This window comes from Macrobrachium rosenbergii, chromosome 9, assembly GCF_040412425.1.
Source record: "Macrobrachium rosenbergii isolate ZJJX-2024 chromosome 9, ASM4041242v1, whole genome shotgun sequence".
Taxonomy (NCBI): Eukaryota; Metazoa; Arthropoda; class Malacostraca; order Decapoda; family Palaemonidae; genus Macrobrachium; species Macrobrachium rosenbergii.
In genome coordinates this window covers 28,404,872-28,425,429 of record NC_089749.1, presented here as the reverse complement: position 1 = coordinate 28,425,429, position 20,558 = coordinate 28,404,872, and the positions used below count along the sequence as shown (strand labels likewise).

Here is a 20,558-nt window from a genome sequence, read left to right as displayed (position 1 = left end):
GACGCAACAAATTTTCCACTCAGTTTCCTTATCTTGCGCCACACCACTCTTAGTGGGGTCTTGGAGTTTATTCCATTAATATAGTAAAGCCAACATTCTCTTTTGGCTTTCTTATAAAAGCGCGCTGCTTGGCTAAAGCACGTTTGTAGATTAATTTAGACTGAGGGGAGCCACTAGTTTTGTAACGTCTGTAGCATTTCCTAGTCACTTTTCTCAGAATACCATGTCTTATTCCACCAGGGAACTGCAGGTCTACGAGGTTTGCCTTTGTTTTTGGAATCGAGCCTTTCAGCACTCTTCAAAGTTGATTCAATAAAGTAATCATAGGCATCTAGATGAGAATGAAAGGACTCAAACTCCCTATCTAGATTGACACCCTTTACTAAATTTATCCCAGTCAGCATCCTCTACCTTCCACTTAGGTAAAACTTCAGATGGAGCATTTACAGCATATTTCAAATGGATCGGGTAGTGATCACTTCCATTTAAATCTTCATTAACAGACCAATTAAAATCAAGGTGGATACTAGTTGAAGAAATACTAAGGTCCAGTGCAGAGAAATGATTATCGATGAATGTTGTGGAAAGTCATTGACCCATTATTATACAGGGTAACATCATTCCTGTCAATAAGGTCTTCGATTAATTTCCTTTACTATCTAAAAACCGACTTCCCAAAGGGGATTGTGGGCATTAAAATCACCTAGCAAAAGTAAAGGAGCTGGAAGTTGGTCAATTAACGACTGAATATCTCCAATGTTAAAATCAAGGTCTGGTGGAAGGTATAAGGAGCAGATTGTTATCCTCTTTTCCAAAATGACTGAAATAGCGATAGCTTGTAGTGTTGTATTTAATTGTATTGTGGAGTGCTGTAGAGATTTATTAATAATAATTGCAGCACCTCCATGGGCACGATCACCAATTGGGGGATATGATTTAAATATTGAATAATTTAGTCCAGGATTATAAACAGAGTTGCCTAACATTGTTTCCTGTAGGCATATAATCCTGGATTAACTTCATGCATTAAAACTTTAAGGTCTTCTGTACGGGCTCTGAGACCTTTTACAGTTCCACTGAAGAATATCGAGCAAGAATGCTAAGGTGGTAAAAAGTGCTACTTCCCACTCCTTGGAGGAAGTACTGTTCCTAGGGTGGAGTGGAAAATTCTCCTTTATAAGAGATTGTTTTCTTAATCCCTTTTCATCTGAATTGGTGTTCAGGGTCTTTGGTTGATCTTCATATTTTTATTATGAACCTGATGTTCAGAATGTTCACTGGTCTTCTGTGCACCACTAATCCTATTTGTCTTAGGGCGGCAAGACTGAATTGAACTCAGATGTTTTTGTTCTGAAACTACTTTTGGAACCACCTTTCTAGGAGGAGAGATGTCTTCCAAAACACTGAACCCATTTGAAGTTTTTATTATAAAATTATCATTATTTGGGGAACTATTTCTTGTGCGTTTCTTGGTAGTTGCAAACTGCAGTTTTATTATTATTTTTGTTTGTGGCTGTGGCGATTGATGGCTCTGAACTAGCTCTATCTAATTGGGATTGTTCCTTTAGCTTATTTTGGTTTGAAGTATTTTCAGAATATTTTCCTGAATTATTAGTTGATTTTAACACCCTTATTTTTGGAGATGAATCGACAGCTGTGGATGTTTGGAAGATAAATTTTCTGTGCTTTTGGAAGTACAATTTTGCTACTGGACTTCAAAGCACTTGCGACGAAAGTTTCTCACCAGTTTGGAGATTTTCATTATTATTTATGGTTCGAGAAATACCAGGTTTGTGATATCTTCCATCAGACACAGTTATTGGTGGCCTTACATTGTTGGAAGTTTTCATAAGTTTTATTACAGAAGCATACGTAGTGTTGGCACTTTTGTTTGCCCCCATTACCACCCGCTTTGCTTCACTAATGCTAATATGTTCATTATCTGCCACTGCCAACACTTCTTGTTCAAATTTATATCTGGGACAAGCCCTAGAGTTTGGTGTGTGATCACCCTTGCAAAGAAAACAGTATCAGGCTGCTTTGCAATCATCAAAATTATCGTGCTCTGCAGAGCACACAGGACATCTTTTATTGTTATCGCAAGAGTTTTGAATGTGGCCATATTCAAAGCATTTGCGACACTGTCTAGGACTTCTTTTATATTTTTAACCTGCATCCTCTCATGGCCAACAATGATGGTATCAGGTAGGTAACTGGAGGAGAAGGTTAAAAGGATAGCTGCATCACCACCCAGTTTTTTTTGAGATACACAAGGAGGGCATCGCTGGAGAACCTCCTCCTCTTTAAAAACATGCAGATCTTTTGAGTAAACTACTCCTTTCAGTGTATTAAAGAATCTGTGAGATGAAATAGATTCAATATTTCCACTTTCAGGAGGTTTAAAGTTAGCTAACAGAACTGCTTGAGTCTCATTTCCAGCTTTTATTAGAAGATTCTTTCCATACCATTTTAAATTTCAATGGGAATGGAACCAACCTTGCTCTCAATGCAGTCAGCAGCTTTTATCAAATTTTTCCCTCCCTCCTTGTAGATAGCAACATGCCATAGAGGGGGAGGAAGAGCTCTGGTACATGGGACTGGTCCATGTTCTTCAGCCTTTGGAACAAAGTCAAATGGCTCATCATTCAAGTTTTTCACTGAAAACACTTTAGTGCTGACAACTGAGTCATTTAGAATGTGGCCATGGAGTCTCTGTTGTGCCTCACTAGCTTCCAAGGGAGAGGAAAATTTGATAAAAGCACAAAATGACTGCTTATCTTTTTCTAGAACTAATTTAATTCTTTCCACTTTGCCGAATTGCTTCACTACACTGTATAAACATTCGTAATCTAATGATAAGTTTACATTAGTGCAATAAAGGACCCTATTATTTGAATCAAATCCACCAGATTTATTAACACCCTGGTGTCTCAGTGTTTGGTTCTGTCCAACAGCCAAGCCCGTATCCATGTTCATGCCAGAAGTCGTTGCCAGTGCCGTTAAGTCATCGGATCCAGGGGAGGAGAACTAGAAGCCAAATCCATAAGTTTAAACCAGTCCACATGCAAAGGTCCAAAAAGTGCACACCCGACACCCAAGAGCCCCGCACAGACCCCGACAGCATATCAAAAGGACAAACTGGGCAGCTCCACTGCTCAGCTTCCCCACCCCAACACACTCCCAAAGCCCACGAAGAGACCCCCAAGCTGCCAAGCATGCACACATCAGACCACCACACACAAACTGGTTCATCCACCCACCCAAAACTGCTTGGTCATATCAAGAAAGTATCGTGGATCAGTCAGGTATTCGCATTCTCCACCAATGGCACAAGTGAGAGTTGACTCCCAACAGTCCACCCCATACCCTACCCTTTCAGGATAGCACCAGTACGCTTGCAGTGGCCCAGGTATAAGCCAATCCGCCTGCTGGGAGTTCTGCCCCCACTAATGGGGACTGACTCCCCACTCCAACTGTTACTCGTGGGCTTCCGGACAAAAGCCAGGAGTCCCACCTCCAAAAACCAGCCCCCTGGATTCCGATGGGCTGATCCCCAGAGATGGTTCCGCCCTCAAGATAGCAGTGGGAAAATCCCATCACCATCTCTTTAGGTCCAAACTATCTCGGGTGGCGACTCAACCACCACAACACCCACAATTAGCTTCGAATGCGAACCCTTCCAAAAAAACGATCCCTTCTCAGACTCACCTAAGCAGTAAAATTTTGCAAATGTGGAAATGTCCACGCCATTTAAACCAAAAAACTATGTAGGATGATTCGTCAGGACCCGGGCCCAAAGGCCAGGGTCCCTTAGCCCCTCACCTCGTCAAGGCGTCCTACTCGGGGATGTGCAGCAATTGGTTTTACATTGTAAGGGCCAAAAATGCCTTCACTTCTGGACACTATTCCCTGAATTTCATGTGAAAACTTGAGGAGCCGTTGATAAGCAGAAGCATAAGGCCCGGAACTGTAGTATCCTGTCCTGAAAAATTAAGCATAGAAATTTTCGAGTCTGGACAAACGGGACATGAAAATATGCATCCTGAATATCCAGGGTGACCATCCAGTCTCCCTGTTGTACTGAGGACATGACTGAGCAAACGGTCTCCATATGAAACTTTCTCTTCAGTACGAACATGAGGCGCTGACATCCAGAACGGGCCTCCAGCCGCACAAGGTCTTCAGAACCACGAAAAGGCGATTGTAGAAACCCTCTGAGTGGGTATCTAGCACTTCTTCCACTGCTCTTTTGGAAAGAAGGGATTCGACTTCTTGAGAGAGGGCCAAAAACTTCGTGGAACCTTTTGAATATGCTGTCAAGGCGATTGGAGATCTAACTAAAGGAGTTTTTATAAAAGGAATGGAGTAGGCCTCCTTGAGAACCTTGATCACCCAAGGATCTGCTCCTCTGCTCTCCCATTCTTTCCAATAAAGCAGAAGTCTGGCTCCTACCTGGGCGTGGAAGACTAACTTCTCACTTCTTGGGGTTGGATTTGAAGGCAGACCTCTCAATGGACTTCGTACGAGGTCACAAGTTTGAGCTAGGTTGAGGCCGAGTCTTAGCTTTCCCTCCATGAAAGGGCTGAGACTGTAGAGGGGAGAATGATGTTGATGTGGAAGGGAGAATGATCTTGATGTGGAAGGCACAGGCTCCTTCGGACATCTAGTGGACTGTGCCAACAAGTCAGTGGTAGGCTTACTCTGCAAGTCCGAAAGAATCTCCTTTACTATGTTTTGAGGAAAGAAGTGCGACCTGTCTAAAGGAGCAAAAAGTAGAGCTGACTTCTGAGTCGGTGAGACTCCTTTTGAGGTGAATGAACACCAGAGCTCCCTCTTCTTAAGGATGCCCATAGAAAATAGGGAGGCGAGTTCTAAAGAGCCTTCTCTAATTGCTCTGTCTGAGCATGAAAGAACTCCTAGCTAATCAAGAGGTAAAATCTTCAGCTAGATCAGGACAGTCTTCAATCTTCCTCGTTACTGCCCCAATGGCCCAATCGAGGAAACTAAATATCTCAAACAACTTAAAAAATATTCTTGATAAGGTGATCCAGTTCAGCTGAGGAAAACATTATCTTGGCTGACGAAAAGGCTGTTCTATGAGTTGAATCCACCAGACCAGAGAAGTCCCCTTGGGCAGAGGCAGAAACTCCCAAGGAAGGAGCTTCCCCGGTGGCATAGTAAGAGTACCTCATTTTCAACAATTAGCTGGGCAGAAGCCAGACGTGAACTTCTTTGAGAACCTTCTTCGAGGAGGAGGAAAGAACTAGCTTGGGTAACCTGGTACTTCTGATCAATGCTTTTTCCATGAGGAAGGCAGAAGCTGGAGAAGTAGGCAAAGCAGGCATGAAGAAATCGGGGATATTATCCAGGAGGAAACACACAAGAGACGAGTAAACAGAAGAGGGAACTGTATCCTGAACAATCTCTCCCTTCTCTGAAGAGATAGGAGACAATGATTTATCCTTGGACTCTGGAGCAACACACACACAGGCCTGGTCAATTGGCGATGAGGAAGACGGAATAACAGAATTGGTGATGAAAGACAGAATTACAGAAGAAGGTGCTTGGGCTCCAGAAGCAGAAGCTGGGAGTTCGGCTGTTGTGTCGGAAGCTTGAGAGTTGGCACCGGGTGCTCAAGAATGGAAGTCTGGCGCGAGATGGCGGGCGCCAGGTGCTCATCAGCGGAATTCTGGCGCGAGATGGGCGCCAGGTGCTCAACAGCAGTATTCTGGCGCGAGACTGTGTGCACTCGGCGCTCATCAGCAGAAGTCTGGCGCAAGTCAGTGAGCGCTCGGAAGACGACGGGCACTTGGAACACTTAGGCTATAGCGCTCAGGACTGTCTCTGAACAAATGATGATAATGAGCAGGAGAATCAGGTTGGACTTGAAAACTGCAGGAAGGTTGTGAGCTAGTCTCCCTGTACCTCTTGACGGCAAGGGGAGAGGTGTTGCCAAGATCCGCATGTCTCTGAGTGGGAGTGAAGAAATAGAGTAGCGATATGGGAGCTTCTTGCACGGACTGGAAGATTCCGAATCTGAAGAAAGTTGATGCACAGGACTGCCTTTCCAATGGCGTTTAGTCGAAGCCTGGGAGCGCATGACAGGGTCAACAGAGGGGGTAACTGCCTGTGGGCAAACCCCGCCAGCCCCCTTGGACCTCCGGTGGGTCTTCTCCCCTGTGCAGGGGAGCGGGACAGTGACCTTCATCTAGGAGCACTGGTAGGACGGACAGCCACCTCCTCAATATTCACAGCACTCTTACTTCTCACTGCACTGTCAATACTTACATTGTTTTCCATTAAGAGATTTAATAACTGATCCCATTTCCATAATAATACTAGATAATACACTAAATTTCTGACAACCTTGATTTGAGGCTGGCAATATTACTAAGAGCAGAATCATGAAAACCTGGAACAGGAGTAGATGGAAAAGTAGGATGACTTAGGATAGGAGGAGGAATTGTTGCAGTGGTAATTCTATCACCCCCTACATTATCCAAAGGAATGGAATCTGCACTGGCCCTATTTTCAGCCCCAATGGCTACTTTCCTCCTCTTATCTCTTTCTAATTTCTCTAGATGAGATTTCAAGGTTTTCCATTTCTTATCCCCCAATTCTGACACACTATGCAAGTATTATCCTTACTACATTCTTATCCTACATTTAGTGCATTTTGTATGAGAATTGTATGAAAGCTTAGTTAGCCTAGTTCTACAACCCTCAGAACAAAAGTGAACACTAGACGAACTGGAATCTGGCATCGTTAACTAAAGTAATACCTAAAGTTAACTCGAACAACAATTTAACAATGATAGCAAGCCACAAAGCAACAAATTCTGAATACTTCACCAAATTTGTGCAAAGAAAAAGTCAAAAAGTGAAGAAGCAGCTGCGTGAAAACTCCAATGTTGACCGGAAGCCGACAGAAAACGAACTAAGCTCTCAGCTGGGTTGTTTCCTTGAGTCCCGGATGGTGGGCGGGACCTTGTCACCTACACACTAACGATAGTAGCACCACCAAGCAAATTTTGAATTTTTAAGCTGCCGTAGGTTAGGGAACTTAATAGCTATGTAATTAATTGGTAAGTTACTTATAAAAAATGTAATTATAAAATTTAATGGATAGATACATGTAAATTTTTATCTTACCTTGAACCTCAGTTTTCCAACTGGAGGTTTAGCATATGGGATGCCTTTGAAAGCATAAAACTCTCGAGAATTGTATCTTTCTTGAACACCATCAATGGTTCCTTGACTGTATTTTACTTCTAAAGTTTCTCCAGAAACTGACTTAAGAAATATGATAAAACCCACCATCAGTAACACATTCATCTGCAAATTATTGGATATAGTTCAGTAAACTAACAACCTAATTTACTACACTTAATATCCTAAATAAACCATGATAAGTTTAATCATTCTTAAGTCTACCAAGCACATTCAGTAAAGTAAAGGAATCTTTAAAAAAATACTTTGTCTCAAAAGGCATTATGTAAGTTCGATAACAAAACAATGCATATCAAAATCAATAACCATTGTTCTCTTTAAAAATTCACACAATTCCTCTGAGGACTACAAATAAGAGACAACAACATGAATTATGAACAATTAAAATGTGAAATTTTAAAAGTAAAATTTTCCAACATTACAAACCTGAGGGCCTTTACATAAGGAATTACTTTCAGAGAAGCTGGAATGGTTGTTAAACTTTCGAACAAGGTGGTTAGGCAGTTAACTACCATCCAGTAGGCCCGGATGTCAACATTCCAATTTGCCTTTTGGCCCAGGTATCAAATTGAGGAGTGGCATGAAGTGGGCATAAAACGGTAAAGGACTTCCGGTTTGTATAGTTAGGAAAAATGACAAATTTAAATTATTTGTATTTTCCATAGCTATCAAACCTGCAGTCTTAACAATAGGATAAATCTTCTGGGGCCAGCTGGAAACCAGAAAAAAAACTGTTTAAGCAAGGAATTGGTGGGATCTGGCATCTGTCATGGAGACGAGGAAGGAAGCAGTCAGCGACCTGATCTCAACCCTGTGAAGTATCAGTTTTCTTCTTGGTCGTTTCTTTCTCTCCTTCCTCACCATAGCTGGTTGTTTTTGCCTTTGTCCATGTTTTTTGGTTGTTTTTGTGATCAGTGTATGTTCAGTGTGCTTGTGTTTTGGCTTTTACTATGCAATCCCAAAAAATAGCTAAAAGTCCCTGTAAGCCTCAGAGAAAATGTCCTGGTGTAGGCTCCTATACTTGCTCGTGTTATATGGCCTCCTTTAAGACTGAACCCCATTCAACTTGTAGTAAGTGCAGGGCAAATGATTGTAATTTTAAAATTTATTTGTTCCCACACAATATACAAACCCTTGGTCCTTTACATAAGGAAGACTCACTTATTGGTGGGAGGAATCTGAGCAAGTCTCTGAACTGACTGGAGTTCATCGCACCTGGGTTTCTCTCCCTGGTCGATAGATCAAGGAGGGTACCGTGCCTCTAACATATTGAACGGAGTGTAAGAACTGCAAGATCAACTGTCAGACTTCTGGGCCTTTATGATTGGGTGAGAGAATTGTAATCTCATACAAAGACGGGCTAGGATGCATCTTAAGAGTCGGTGACAGTAAGGCAAATACAGTATAAGCATTGGGTTTGTCTTATTGTCAGGTCTCCTCCTTCCCCTTGCCAAAGGAGCAAGATTGCTTCCATAAAGCTCAAGATAGAAAAATAGAACGGTTGCTCAATGTTCAAACTTACCTGTATCGGAAGCCAGTTCCAGCATGTGATGGCTCGAATCCTGCTCTCTGCTCGAAGGAAGAGATTGAAGGATGGCGAGGAAGGAGGAGGAGGAGAGGCCAGTCACACTCACTTCCATAACCGTACACCTCGGCAAGATGCTACCTGTCCTCTTAGGAGGAGCCAGGTAAGCTTCACAACTTGTCAAGCAGCCACCACAGGTCCCAAGGAAAATGTCCACAGACTTGTGGGGAATGTCCAGAAGGTAGAGGGATGTACACATGGGCTGTCGTGACCACACCCCTGCCTTCAGTACCTGAGGAACTGACGGATTCTTCCAGAATGCGAGGGATGGACCAATGCCCCTTACCTCGTGAGCTCTCAGGCAGAATGTACCGGTGTCGTCGTTGCCAGCTGCAGAGTACGTTCTCCTGATCGTCTCATGAAGCCAGAAAGAAATCATTTTCTTGGACACTTCTTTCTTGGATGAGCCAGTCGTCAACACTCGGGCCAGAGATGTGGAGTCCTCTTAAGACAGTACCGCAGCATTAACAGGACACAGTAGCATCTCGTATGGATCTTTATCAACAGTCCTCTAGGGAGGGGATCGTGAAGGACTCCAACCTGGTGTCAGGGACCAACGGGTTCCAAGTTTTCACTATGAAATCCGGGATGAAGTCTAGCGTAACTGATCCCTATCTCTGAGTGTTTAGCATTGAATTAAAGTCCATGAAGTTCGCCTACTCTCTTCGTTGATGCCAGGGCAAGCAGCAAGATGGTCTTGAGGGTCATATTCCTGTCCGATGACTCTCGTGGGTGGTAGTTGGGTGAGAGTTGTAGTACCATACACTACTTACTTGCCATTCTTTTTTTGGTTGCTGTCCTGTGCAGACATTTCCTACCATCTCACAGACTGTTGTCGAAACTTTATTACTTTTCTAAGCATTTTGTTACGACACTAGCGTGTTTGGTTTACGCTCGCCTTATTGTGGATGTTGTTCAGGAGAAAGGTTTGGCACATAGTAAAGTTGTGTTTGATGTGAGGAATTGTGTTGCTATTTTGCCTTATACTGTACAGTATATTATGGATCATCACCGATTTTGCTCCCTATGTCGGGTTAAGGTCTACGATCCTGATTTGCCCTGTGAAATGTATGCTGACAGAGCTCCTTTGCAGTAGAAATACCATGTGATGTGTAGGAATGCCACAAAACATTTCCTCAGGAGGCAACATGCACCCTTTGACACCAGTGAACGTTTTTGGGTCTCTTCATGCCCCTGATGCTCATTCTCCCCAGCTTGGTGTGTGTGTGTGTGTGTGTGTGTGTGTGTGTGTGTGTGTGTGTGTGTGTGTGTGTGTGTGTGTGTGTGTGTGTGTGTGTGTGTGTGTGTGTGTGTGTGTGTGTGTGTGTGTGTGTGTGTGTGTGTGTGTGTGTGTGTGTGTGTGTGTGTGTGTGTGTGTGTGTGGGAAAAATTTTCCCCATTTTATTTCAGACTAACATCCCAGGTGCATATGTTTCTCCACCTCTTAGTCTTCTGCCCATTTTTGCATTTACAGGAAGAGTTTGTGGTTATCCCTTTAGGCCTTTCCCTAGAAGTCAGAGGCTTCACATGAATTACTCCTTTGGTAGAAGGGAATGGTTATGTGCTCACTCATGGATGAGATATCTGTAGTTAAGGGTTACCCTTGGGCCCATGAGCATGCTGGTGACCCCTTCTCCTGCTGTTCTTGGAAGAGGAGGATGACTGCTGTGGGCTCTTTCCTTGCTGCTCATGCTTCTCAGGAGTTGCAGTGGGGAGATTTGGTGCTGACACTGTGATCCAATAAGTCCCTATTGAACATTAACGTATTTCAGTGTTGTTTAGATAGTTGTATGTGATCATGCACCCACCCAGAACTGGCCGGTTCTTAAGGCACCACCTCTTGTGTGTCCATGTACAATAACTCTCAGGGCCATTCACCTAATCTTTCTACTATTCAGCCTTCTCAGTTATAGGGAAATATTAAAGTTTAGTATATTTTGGATTGTGCTATGGCTAGTGGTCAGCTGAAGCATGTGGCTCCACAATTAGCACCAGTCAATTCAACTTTTTCATGCTCTCCAGTTTGGTCACTGGGGTCATTTGGTGTGTGTGTGTGTAGCATTTCTTTTGGAGTGGGGCCATTTCTGTTTGTGAAGGATCTGTTGGGACCTAAGGGTCTCTCTACAGAACCCATGTAAGCTGAGTTAGAGAAGCACTTTGGTAAGGTTACTGGGCCCATTAGCAAGTGCAGCTATCATCTATTACTGTATATTAATTTCCTTGGCTACCTTTCGGTCTGTGTGCGTGTCCCCCTGTCCACCCCCTCCCCTTCCCTTAATGCAGGTGGTTCATAGTCACCACATGAGATTAATTAAACTTCATAAATAGAAAATGCACCGTTTTTAATAGCTCCCTCTGTGCTTCATTACGGTAATGAAAAGCGTGTTTTTATTGGTGTTGCCCAAAGGAAAAGCAACTGAAAAAGTAATAAACGGTAAGGGGGACCCTGTTGGGAACCAGGGTTCTGGGTGGGGAGAAGCAAAAGGCGGGGTTTGTGGTGGCCATAGCATACAAAATTCACTAGTTTCTGACCCGCTTGTCTGCATACAAACGGCCCACTGGCCGAAACGTACAGTTTTCGCTACTTTCTAACCCGTTAGTCTGCATACAAAAGGTTGTCCCACTAGGCTACAAACATAAGGCTGACCCACTAAACTACAGAGGCAAAATTTGGGTTTCCTGCTGGCCGTAACGTACAAAATTCGCTAGTTTTTGACCCGCTCGTCTGCATACAAACGGTTGTCCCGCTAGGCTACTACCGTAAGGCTGACCCGTTAAAGTACATGCGTGATGCTGACCCGCTAAACTACATACATAAGGCTGACCCGCTACACTGCATGTGAGGCTGACCCTACCTATATTAGGGTGGACGGAAATCGCTAGCCTAGGATACCTGTAGCCTACTTAAGAAACATGGGTTACACTATTCCCTACCTGCGTCAGAACGGGCGTAAATTTTGTTAACGGTAATTTTTTTTAACATATCTGCTCTCAGATCGGGGTGGCGGAACGGCGCTGAGTGCCTCATCCACATTTTTAAAGATTCTTGGCAAGCTCGTATGTTCTGGCAAGCAGTAATATCTGTATTCACTGTAGCCACAGGTTACAAAAAACTATAAACTGCACACTAGGGTCAGTTCCAAAACTCTACCTAACCTAGCAACAAAAATGCAAAAAGGCAGGTAAATGCTGTGCTTACCTTATTCAAAGTCGCTGCTGTCCGACCATGTAGGTAACAGTTTCAGCTTCGTAGGTCCTACTGTCCTGGGCTTCTTTGCAACTGCTGGCTGCCGAACAGGTGAGTGGGAATTGCTCGGTCCGGGTCTTATTGTAGACGGTTGGGAAAGTAAATCAGAGAGAGGGGATGTCGGGCGGCTCTTGAGCTGATAGACGCGCTTAACTAAATCCAAAAAGGCCCAAAATGGACACGGAACACCTAGGTATTGCTTCTGGACACAGTATGTAGAAAAGTAACTTTGGTAAATTGGTTGGAAACAAACTCAAGTTGTGACTTTCCATTGCGCCGGTTCGAGAAAGAACGCGTGATTCTGGTGTTGCCTAGGCCTATGAATCATATTGATAGAACATATTGTGATTGGTTCGAAGTATTTAATCTGTAAACCCTAGGGCATGACCTGGGTCAGCCCGAGATACGATTAAATTTCCCGATCAAGCCGGGGAGACGTGCGGCGGCAGCCTTAGGAACTACGGGTTGAGAGGAGCGCCGCACTTTGGCAATCTGAAGAACTACGGGAGCGAGGTGCTCCATGACACTGTTCATGTCAACTTGGTACTTAGAAAAAGTTACGCTCTGCTGAAAAAATTGTCGTTCGGGAAAATCAAGCAAACTGGTAAAGTAAGTTACCTTTTGGGTAGAATCTGGCACGCTGAGCAACATTTATTCTGTGCAATTTTTAAATTAGAGTCGTTGTTAAGGAGTTGTATTTGCGTCCCTCGGTCATCCAAACTACCCTCATTTATTATGTACAAGTAGCAAGATATTTATTTCATATGTCAGACACTGTTTATCACTATGTTCTCTGTATAAAAACCTGTAAATCTTTGTACCAGCAGTCTCTGCGCACTACCCAGACGTCCACATCCCACTTTATAAGCAGCTGTTTTTTATCAAATCGGCAGTACTTCATCTCCCTGCTCATTATTTCGCACCTCTCTCTCTCTGTGGTGACCCTGGAGTGGTTCTCAGAAGCCATTAACAGACCCAAACGGCGACTAAGTCTTGGCCCGATGAACCTAATCCATGCCCCTAACGGACTAACTATGGTGCTCTAACAAAGCGCTCGGGCGTTAACCAACCCTCGTCGGCAGGTCCCCAATGTCATTAGCGGACCCACACAGCAAGCTCCCCCAGCATGTATTGGCGTGAGTGTTCCCAGAGAACTCAAGCATGTATTGGCACGAGTGTTCCCAGAGAACTCAAGCATGTATTGGCACGAGTGTTCCCAGAGAACTCAAGCAGCATGTATTGGCGTGAGTGTTCCCAGAGAACTCAAGCAGCATGTATTGGCGTGAGTGTTCCCCCAGATGGCCTGAAGTCATGCCCAAGGAAGAAGCCACCTCCAGTACATAAGCGGAAGTCCTCCTCTCCAGCTGGATCAGCCGGTTCGGTGTCCCGGACAACATAACAGACAGGGGACCCGCTTTCCTGTCTGAGCTGTGGACCGCCCTGGCACATATAATGGGGACCACTCGCCACAGCACCACTGCCTACAACCCTGTAGCCAACAGAATGGTGGAAAGATTCCACAGATCTCTGAAGGCATCCCTCATGGCTCGTTCTGCTGAAAACTGGACATACCAGCTACCCTGGGTCCTCCTCAGGTCGAGAACCGCCCCCAGGGCCAACGGCGAACCCCCCTCAGTAGAAAAAGTCTACTGGGAGACTGGTAGTCCCAGGGGAACTCATCGCAGAGGACAGGGACGACATAGGAATGCAAAGGCTCCGAGACAGGGTTGGAAAATTTGCCCCCTGCCAGAGGACATTCACCGACAGGATGTCCCCCTTCTTGGCCCCCCGAGACGTCCTCCTCCACCCACGTCTTCGTCAGGGACGACGCCGTCCGCCCACCCTTGACTAGACCCTACAGGGGACCTTTCCTAGTCCTGGAAAGGAACAAGAAGGCATTCCGAATATCCATCCATGGGCGGGAAGCCCGGGTGTCAATAGATCATCTCAAACCCGCATTCCTGGAGGGGGGCAACGAAGGAGGACCCCAAGATCTCCTGCAGGATACGGCAGCCCCTCAAACAACCCCGGTCTCTGGAAGGAGGCGAGGGCGTCCCCGGAAAACCCAGAAACCTAATGAAAATACACCACAACAAACCACTACAGAGGACATTGGGGAAGGTGACACCCCTCTCCAGTTAACAAAAAAAAAAAAAAAGAGAGGCTCCCTTCGTCGCCCCAGAAGATACCTGGTTTAATCAGATGTTACCTCCATCTTGGGGAGGGGGGAGTATTGTAAAGTCCCCGCTCAATGTGTTTTCTGTGGAGAACATCCCATTTTCTGCGGCGCCTTTCCGCGACCTAAGGTCGAGTGGAATATGTATTTATCATCACAATTATAAACTATGTATATATTGTCTTTCCAAGCAATCATTTATTATGTACAAATAACAAGATATTTACTTCATATGTCAGACATTGTTTATCATGTTCTCTGTATATCTTTGTACCAGTGGTCTCTGCGCACTACGCAGACGTCCACATCCCACTTTATAAGCAACTACTTTTTATCAGTAAATCGGCAGTACTTGTCTCCCTGCTCAATATTTCGCACCTCTCTCACAAACCTACATATGCACAGTAACCATGAGATGAATGATGGTTTTATAACTATCTAGCTAGAGTGATCAATGTTATGGGCAAGCATTTCCACCGATTTAGTTTATCAAAACTTCAAAAGTGCAATTACAAAAATGTACTAAAAAATTTGTGTTCTAAATATCTTGTGGCAATAAAAGAACTTTTATTCTATGGTCCTTGGCACAACCAATAGTTACCACTGAAGGGGCCCATGCAACTAAACTGCAGTTTTACCAGTCCTGCGACTGTTACTGGTTCGACATGGGTAAACTTACCCAAGAAATGAAGTTGCCAAACTTTTGTCGAAACACACTGTTAATGACTAGTTATTTGCAAGGAAGTGATGTTACACCATATAGTGTGTAACAGTGCAGTAATCAAATCTGTAGGCAAGAAAGTGTTGAAACTGACAAAAGCCAAATTTGGCAAAAGAAAATACTGTATATTAGAGGGAGGGGAAATGTAGGAATGTGGACTTCAGTAGGTTTCTAATGTAGCCTAATTCAAAACAAACTTTTCTGGTCCTGGTATCCAACCAAAAGCATGAAACCCTAGCTGAACAAATCTGCAAGTGGATTCTGACCAGCACCAAAATTAACAATTGATTGTTAGGCAGCATAATCAAACCTGAAAATTGTAAATCATTCCCCAAAAATATTAAACACTGCTAGCAGGATGCAATTAGTTTTTCTCCAAATTACAGTATACCAGATTTGACAAGCATCTAACCTTCTGCTTCAAATATTTATGAATGAAGTTGGTGCCCTATACCCACATCCTATACCACCCCATTAACATTATGGTAAACTCACCTTCCAACAGCCTAAGTATTTTCAAGTACAATATCAATATAAGGTTAGGTTAAGGAAAGGGGTAGGTTTGTTCGGTAGAACTATAGGGTAGCTCCGCATCGCCGACGGCACTATAACTTGACTTTCTACAGTTTTTTGGTTGCTAATTATGAATTTACCTTTCATTTTCGGCGCTCGAGTCTAATTAACCTGTAATTAACCCCCAAAGTCCAACCAACAAGGGGTTTCCACACGCGATCTCCACATGACAGAGCACGGGTACGTCTGTTTCAAACGGTTCATATCCCGTCCGGCAAGTGCAATAACTTGTTAACGTATGGGTACCCAACCGCAGCCCGGGCAAGTACTAAACATGGCGAAGGGACATTCCATTTGGCTGACAAACAGATGCACCGCCAGTATCAGAACCCCTAAGTGTAGAAAAAACCAGTTGAAAATGTAAAAACAGGCGTGGAGCTAATATATAGAATTACCGTTTGTTCTTTCAAGCACAATATCTGCTTAAGGTTAGTCAATTGTGGAGTTTTTATGTTGTGACCAAGTCTTTTCAACATGCTAGGTAAACCGTGCTCAAATCTATAAAAAATTTAGTTACCAAAATATTTACCGGCTAATGTTAACTATTAGGATTTTTCTAGATTGTTTATGCTTACACTTCTAAGCATTGCGTCGTCTTACTCTTTCAAAGTGTCCCATGTGCAATTCTTCCTAAGTTGTAAGGAAGAGTGGCATGTGCAGAAATTTAATACCACTACTCACTATAGGAATCCTTAGGCTGTGCTCTTAAGGTCTCCCTAATAGGCCTAGGCTATACTTAATACAAAATTCTTACTAAACTCTAGCCTGCTGCAAATTTTCTGACATGGATATTTACCGTCCTTTGACTGATCAACGTACACATGACCACAAGCATTTGGATATGTTAGTTTCCGGTCCGAACATCCCTACTCGATTTTTAATTATATCTTTTGAATTTTCATAAAAAATGAAAATATACAATTCTTGCATGGTAATATCACAAAAAATAAAATACCTGTAAATGTCTGATGATTTTTTCCCACAAAAAATAAAATACCTGTAAATGACTGATGATTTTTTCCAAGTTTCAATTTTGGAAATTGCACTCAGGGACATCTGATCCCCCTGGGGCTTGTACAGTACTAAACACGGCAAAATACATTTGACCCCCCCGGGGCTAGTACTAGCCTAAACACGGCAAAAAAGTGTAGTTGAATCATTGTTTAGTACTAAATTTAGCTCTGTGGAATTGGAGTTCGGGTCGGAAACTAACTTTTACCCATGATTTTGGGTAAAAAAAATCTAAACTTGTATATATGCATTGCAGGTGAGATGTGACTATCAAAACTGAGAAATTTAAGGGTTATTTTAAGTTCACCCCCAAGAGGCTGGTGATAGACCTTGGCTGGTACTAAACATGGAGTCTCCGCTGAGTGCCATGTTTAGTACCAGCCCTGAATAATGTTTGTTTCTGGTCCGAACATCCCTTCTGGATTTTTATTATATCTTCCAAATCTTCATAAAAAATGAAATATAAAATGCTTGCAAACTAATATTTATAACAGTAAAAAAAATACATGTAAATAACAGGATTTTTTCCAAATTTTCATTTAGCTAAATGAACTTCAGACATTTGAAGGGGAAGGGACATTTGATCCCCCAAAAGGTTAGTACTAGGTGTCCGCGGTGATCTAGACTGTGGCAATTGGCATTTTTCTATGTTATTTTACTTGCTTTACAAGAATTTAAAGTAATATTTTGTCGGCCGGTTGTAACTAAACTGTAATTGACCTTTGAAGACTGCACGACTTTAATTACCTAACGCAGGGTAGGTCTAAGCCAGCATCCCACGGCAAGCGCCCCCCCTCCTCCATAGCTAATACGGCAAAATTGTACCAGTAAACACCTCTAGGGTACGTTATGTTGGTATTTTTAAGGGCGTTTGCTGGTTACAATTTTGCCGTATTAGCTATGGAGGGGTGGGGGGCTTGCTGCGGAATGCCGGCTTAGACCTACCCAGCATCAGGCAATTCAAGTCGCGTAGTCTTCAAAGGTCAATGACAGTTTAGTTACAGCCGGCCGACAAAATATTACTTTAAATTCTTGTAAAGCAAATAAAATAACATGGGAAAACGTCAATTGCCATAGTCTAGCTAACCGCGGACAGCCGGCTTAGAATTACCTCATTTAGTACTAGCCCTCATGTGGAATTGGAGATTTGGAGCTCCGACCGGAAACAAACTGTTACCTCTGCCCCTTGGAAATAGGGGTAAAACATACACATAGGGCTACGTTAAATTTCTCACCTCGGTAATTCCTCAAATTATCTCATGTTTAGTGAGAAAATATTAAACGATATCTTTGTGCCTCCGTATAATTTATATATTTAGCATACATTCTCATGGGCTACTCGACTTAAACTAAAAATTAAGGAACGCCCTACCATCAAATACTTAATTCGGTATTTACCCTTGGTCCACATCGTCTTCACAAAAGGTCAAACAATAATGCACTGCCTACTTACTGTAACTATGGTTGTCCAAAACGAAGTATGAGTGGGGATACCCTAGCCAACTCATGTTTCATATATAACCATATAAAACTAGATACTTTTCTTAAAAATTCTACAGCAATGAGAATAATAATACCTTGTCTACTGCGATTTTCCTGCAATGTATTGCTTCACGGTTTCCATAAGAGACAGACTTCCACGGACCCTAAACCTTAACAAACCAGCACCAATACAAACGAGTCACTGTCAGAAACACACTAGAGATTCAGTTGAAAGTCAGCAAGGATATCAAAATTCATTGAAGCAGGGTTTGCCGGGCGTTTGCGTTCGCTATGGTTATTGCTATTTTTGATTTCTGAGTTTTTGGCAAACTGTCGTAAGTGCAATTTTTTTCCGGCAAAACTTAGAACCTGGTACTAAAAGTGCATAAATTTTGTAATCTCCTGTATCAAATCGCAGAAGCATGTTACGGCCACAAATACTCTTTAATCGGTTAAGGCGTAGGTAATGAAAAGCACCGGAAACAAACAGTGGAAATTCTACATTTGCAAATGACAAGCTGTTACCAGAGAGCTTAGGTCTCTGATATTATTATTATTATTAGTAAAAGTCTCCTAACAAAATATCAAAATCCTTTTTATCAAAATTACCTCGAAAATCTTTACAAGGTGAGATTGTTTAAGCAAAATGTTGGATACGAGTTTACATCCCATTTTCTTCCATAATTTTGATATAAAATTTGTGGCCCGATTAAAAACTATTTCAACATAGGCATTAGGTATAGGTAAACCTAAATTCTACAGATGTCGCCAGATAAGAGGTCTCTGTCTAAAGTTATGAAACAGTAGATTCCAACGGCATTCCGAAACTGTAAACATGACCCGAAAATGTCTGTTTTCAGGTCCATATTTGCATTAGACCAGTCATTCCTGTACTGATTTTCAATTACCCCAAGACCCATGTTTCTGACATTATAATTATCTGTGATCGTAAATCATGAACTCGAACATACGTGCTCTGAGATGGAAGCGCGTTTGGGTAAAAGGATTTCAGTGTATCATAAAATTCAAGCTTGTTAGGTAACCATTTCGAAACTTGATTTGTGGTTATCAGACATTTTAAACAGCGACGTTAAGCGCTACAATTGAGACTTAAGGATCTTAGTAGAATTTTATTACAACGTAAATATCTTTATTAATAGATCACAGATGTAATTGTTCAATCGTTTCACATTATTCATAAATTCATCTTGGAAAACTGCTTTTAATTTTTCAAAGCTTTGAATAATTTACCCCCAAAACAGTATTGTACGTTAAAAGGAGGCTCAAATTCATTTATTAGAGAAGTAAAAACTAGATACATGTGATTTACATTGTCTTTCAGCATAACCAGCAACTTTCTACACGCGAAATTTCTTATGTAATTAACCGAACTAAAAGAAGCTGTGATCTCACTGTCGGTGGTTTCCTATTAATAAACAAACTTAGCAATAGATGGAGCACCCGTGGCTCAGTCGCTTTAATATCCTTGAGGAGTTTCGTTTCCTCTTGTTCCGTAGGCGATGAGAGAAAATGTAAAACATCCATTGTTAGCTACCAGCCTACCAATGCAGCCCTCCACCTTCCGGCTCCTAACTTAATCCCTCTCTCTGCGATAAACCATATTTCACATGTCACTCCGCTAAACGTGACGAATGCCGACAGTTTCCTGGATGTTGTTGGCCGTTTTGGTACTATGCCTGCTGGGAACTCCCAGGCAACAACCGAGTCCCGACTTTGTCGACTGTACTCCTGAAAGTGGAGACTGGAGACGTTACCTCTTGCTGATTTTGTCTGATAGCTATGCTTTATGACATGTTGGCTCCAAGCGACTTGTCATCTTTAATCGTTTTGACTAAATGTATTGCTCTGCCCAATTATAATTAATAGCTTATCATTCTTGTTGTCCGTGATTACTGTATATTTGTAAATGAACATATATTTGCATATATATATATATATATATATATATATATATATATATATATATATATATATATATTATATATATATATATATATATATATATATATATATATATATATATATATATATATATATATATATATATATATATATATATATATATATATATATATATATATATATATATATATATATTTCATTTTTCTAATTGACATCAGTTTTTTTAACCTATGTCAGTGGTCCATAAAGAGCCAAGGGAAAATCTCCTACCGGGGCCGTCATTTCAGATTTGTTTTTGGAAGGGGGGGCAAAGACGATTTTGCCACCGAAGCGAGCCTAATCCGCTGGGTTTTTTTATTTTGAGTTATTTTGTGCTTTTTTGAAGCACAAAATAGATACAACTTAATAACTCATTTGAATTTCGGTAAGAATAATAGAAAACCAGCTGCTCTTACTCCATGGGGCTGGGGGGGGGGATTGTTGAGTCTTGGAGGGCCTGATGCCCTCCCAGCCCCCCCTATATGACGCCCTTGTCTCCTACTCATCACCCAAAATCTTGACATCAATCCATTGCTTATTAACTGAGTATATAACTTTTAATCTGCTAACA

General features: G+C 42.3%; 1 protein-coding gene across 3 annotated transcripts in view; it reads right to left on the bottom strand.

Moving 5' to 3' along the window:
- LOC136841655 (juvenile hormone esterase-like) overlaps positions 1–19,715 on the bottom strand; it is a 302,032-nt gene extending 282,317 nt beyond the window's left edge. The window contains exons 1-2 of one of the 3 annotated variants that reach the window (XM_067108801.1): positions 18,121–19,715; positions 7,153–7,335 (exon numbers count right to left, since the gene is read on the bottom strand). In XM_067108801.1, coding sequence (XP_066964902.1) covers positions 7,153–7,335 — 183 coding nt within the window. In that variant the 5' untranslated portion in view covers positions 18,121–19,715. Of the gene's footprint in view, positions 1–7,152; positions 7,336–17,996 lie in introns of all 3 variants that reach the window. The other 2 variants (XM_067108803.1, XM_067108802.1) reach the window with 2 other exon arrangements.
- Between the last annotated feature and the right edge of the window lie 843 nt (positions 19,716–20,558).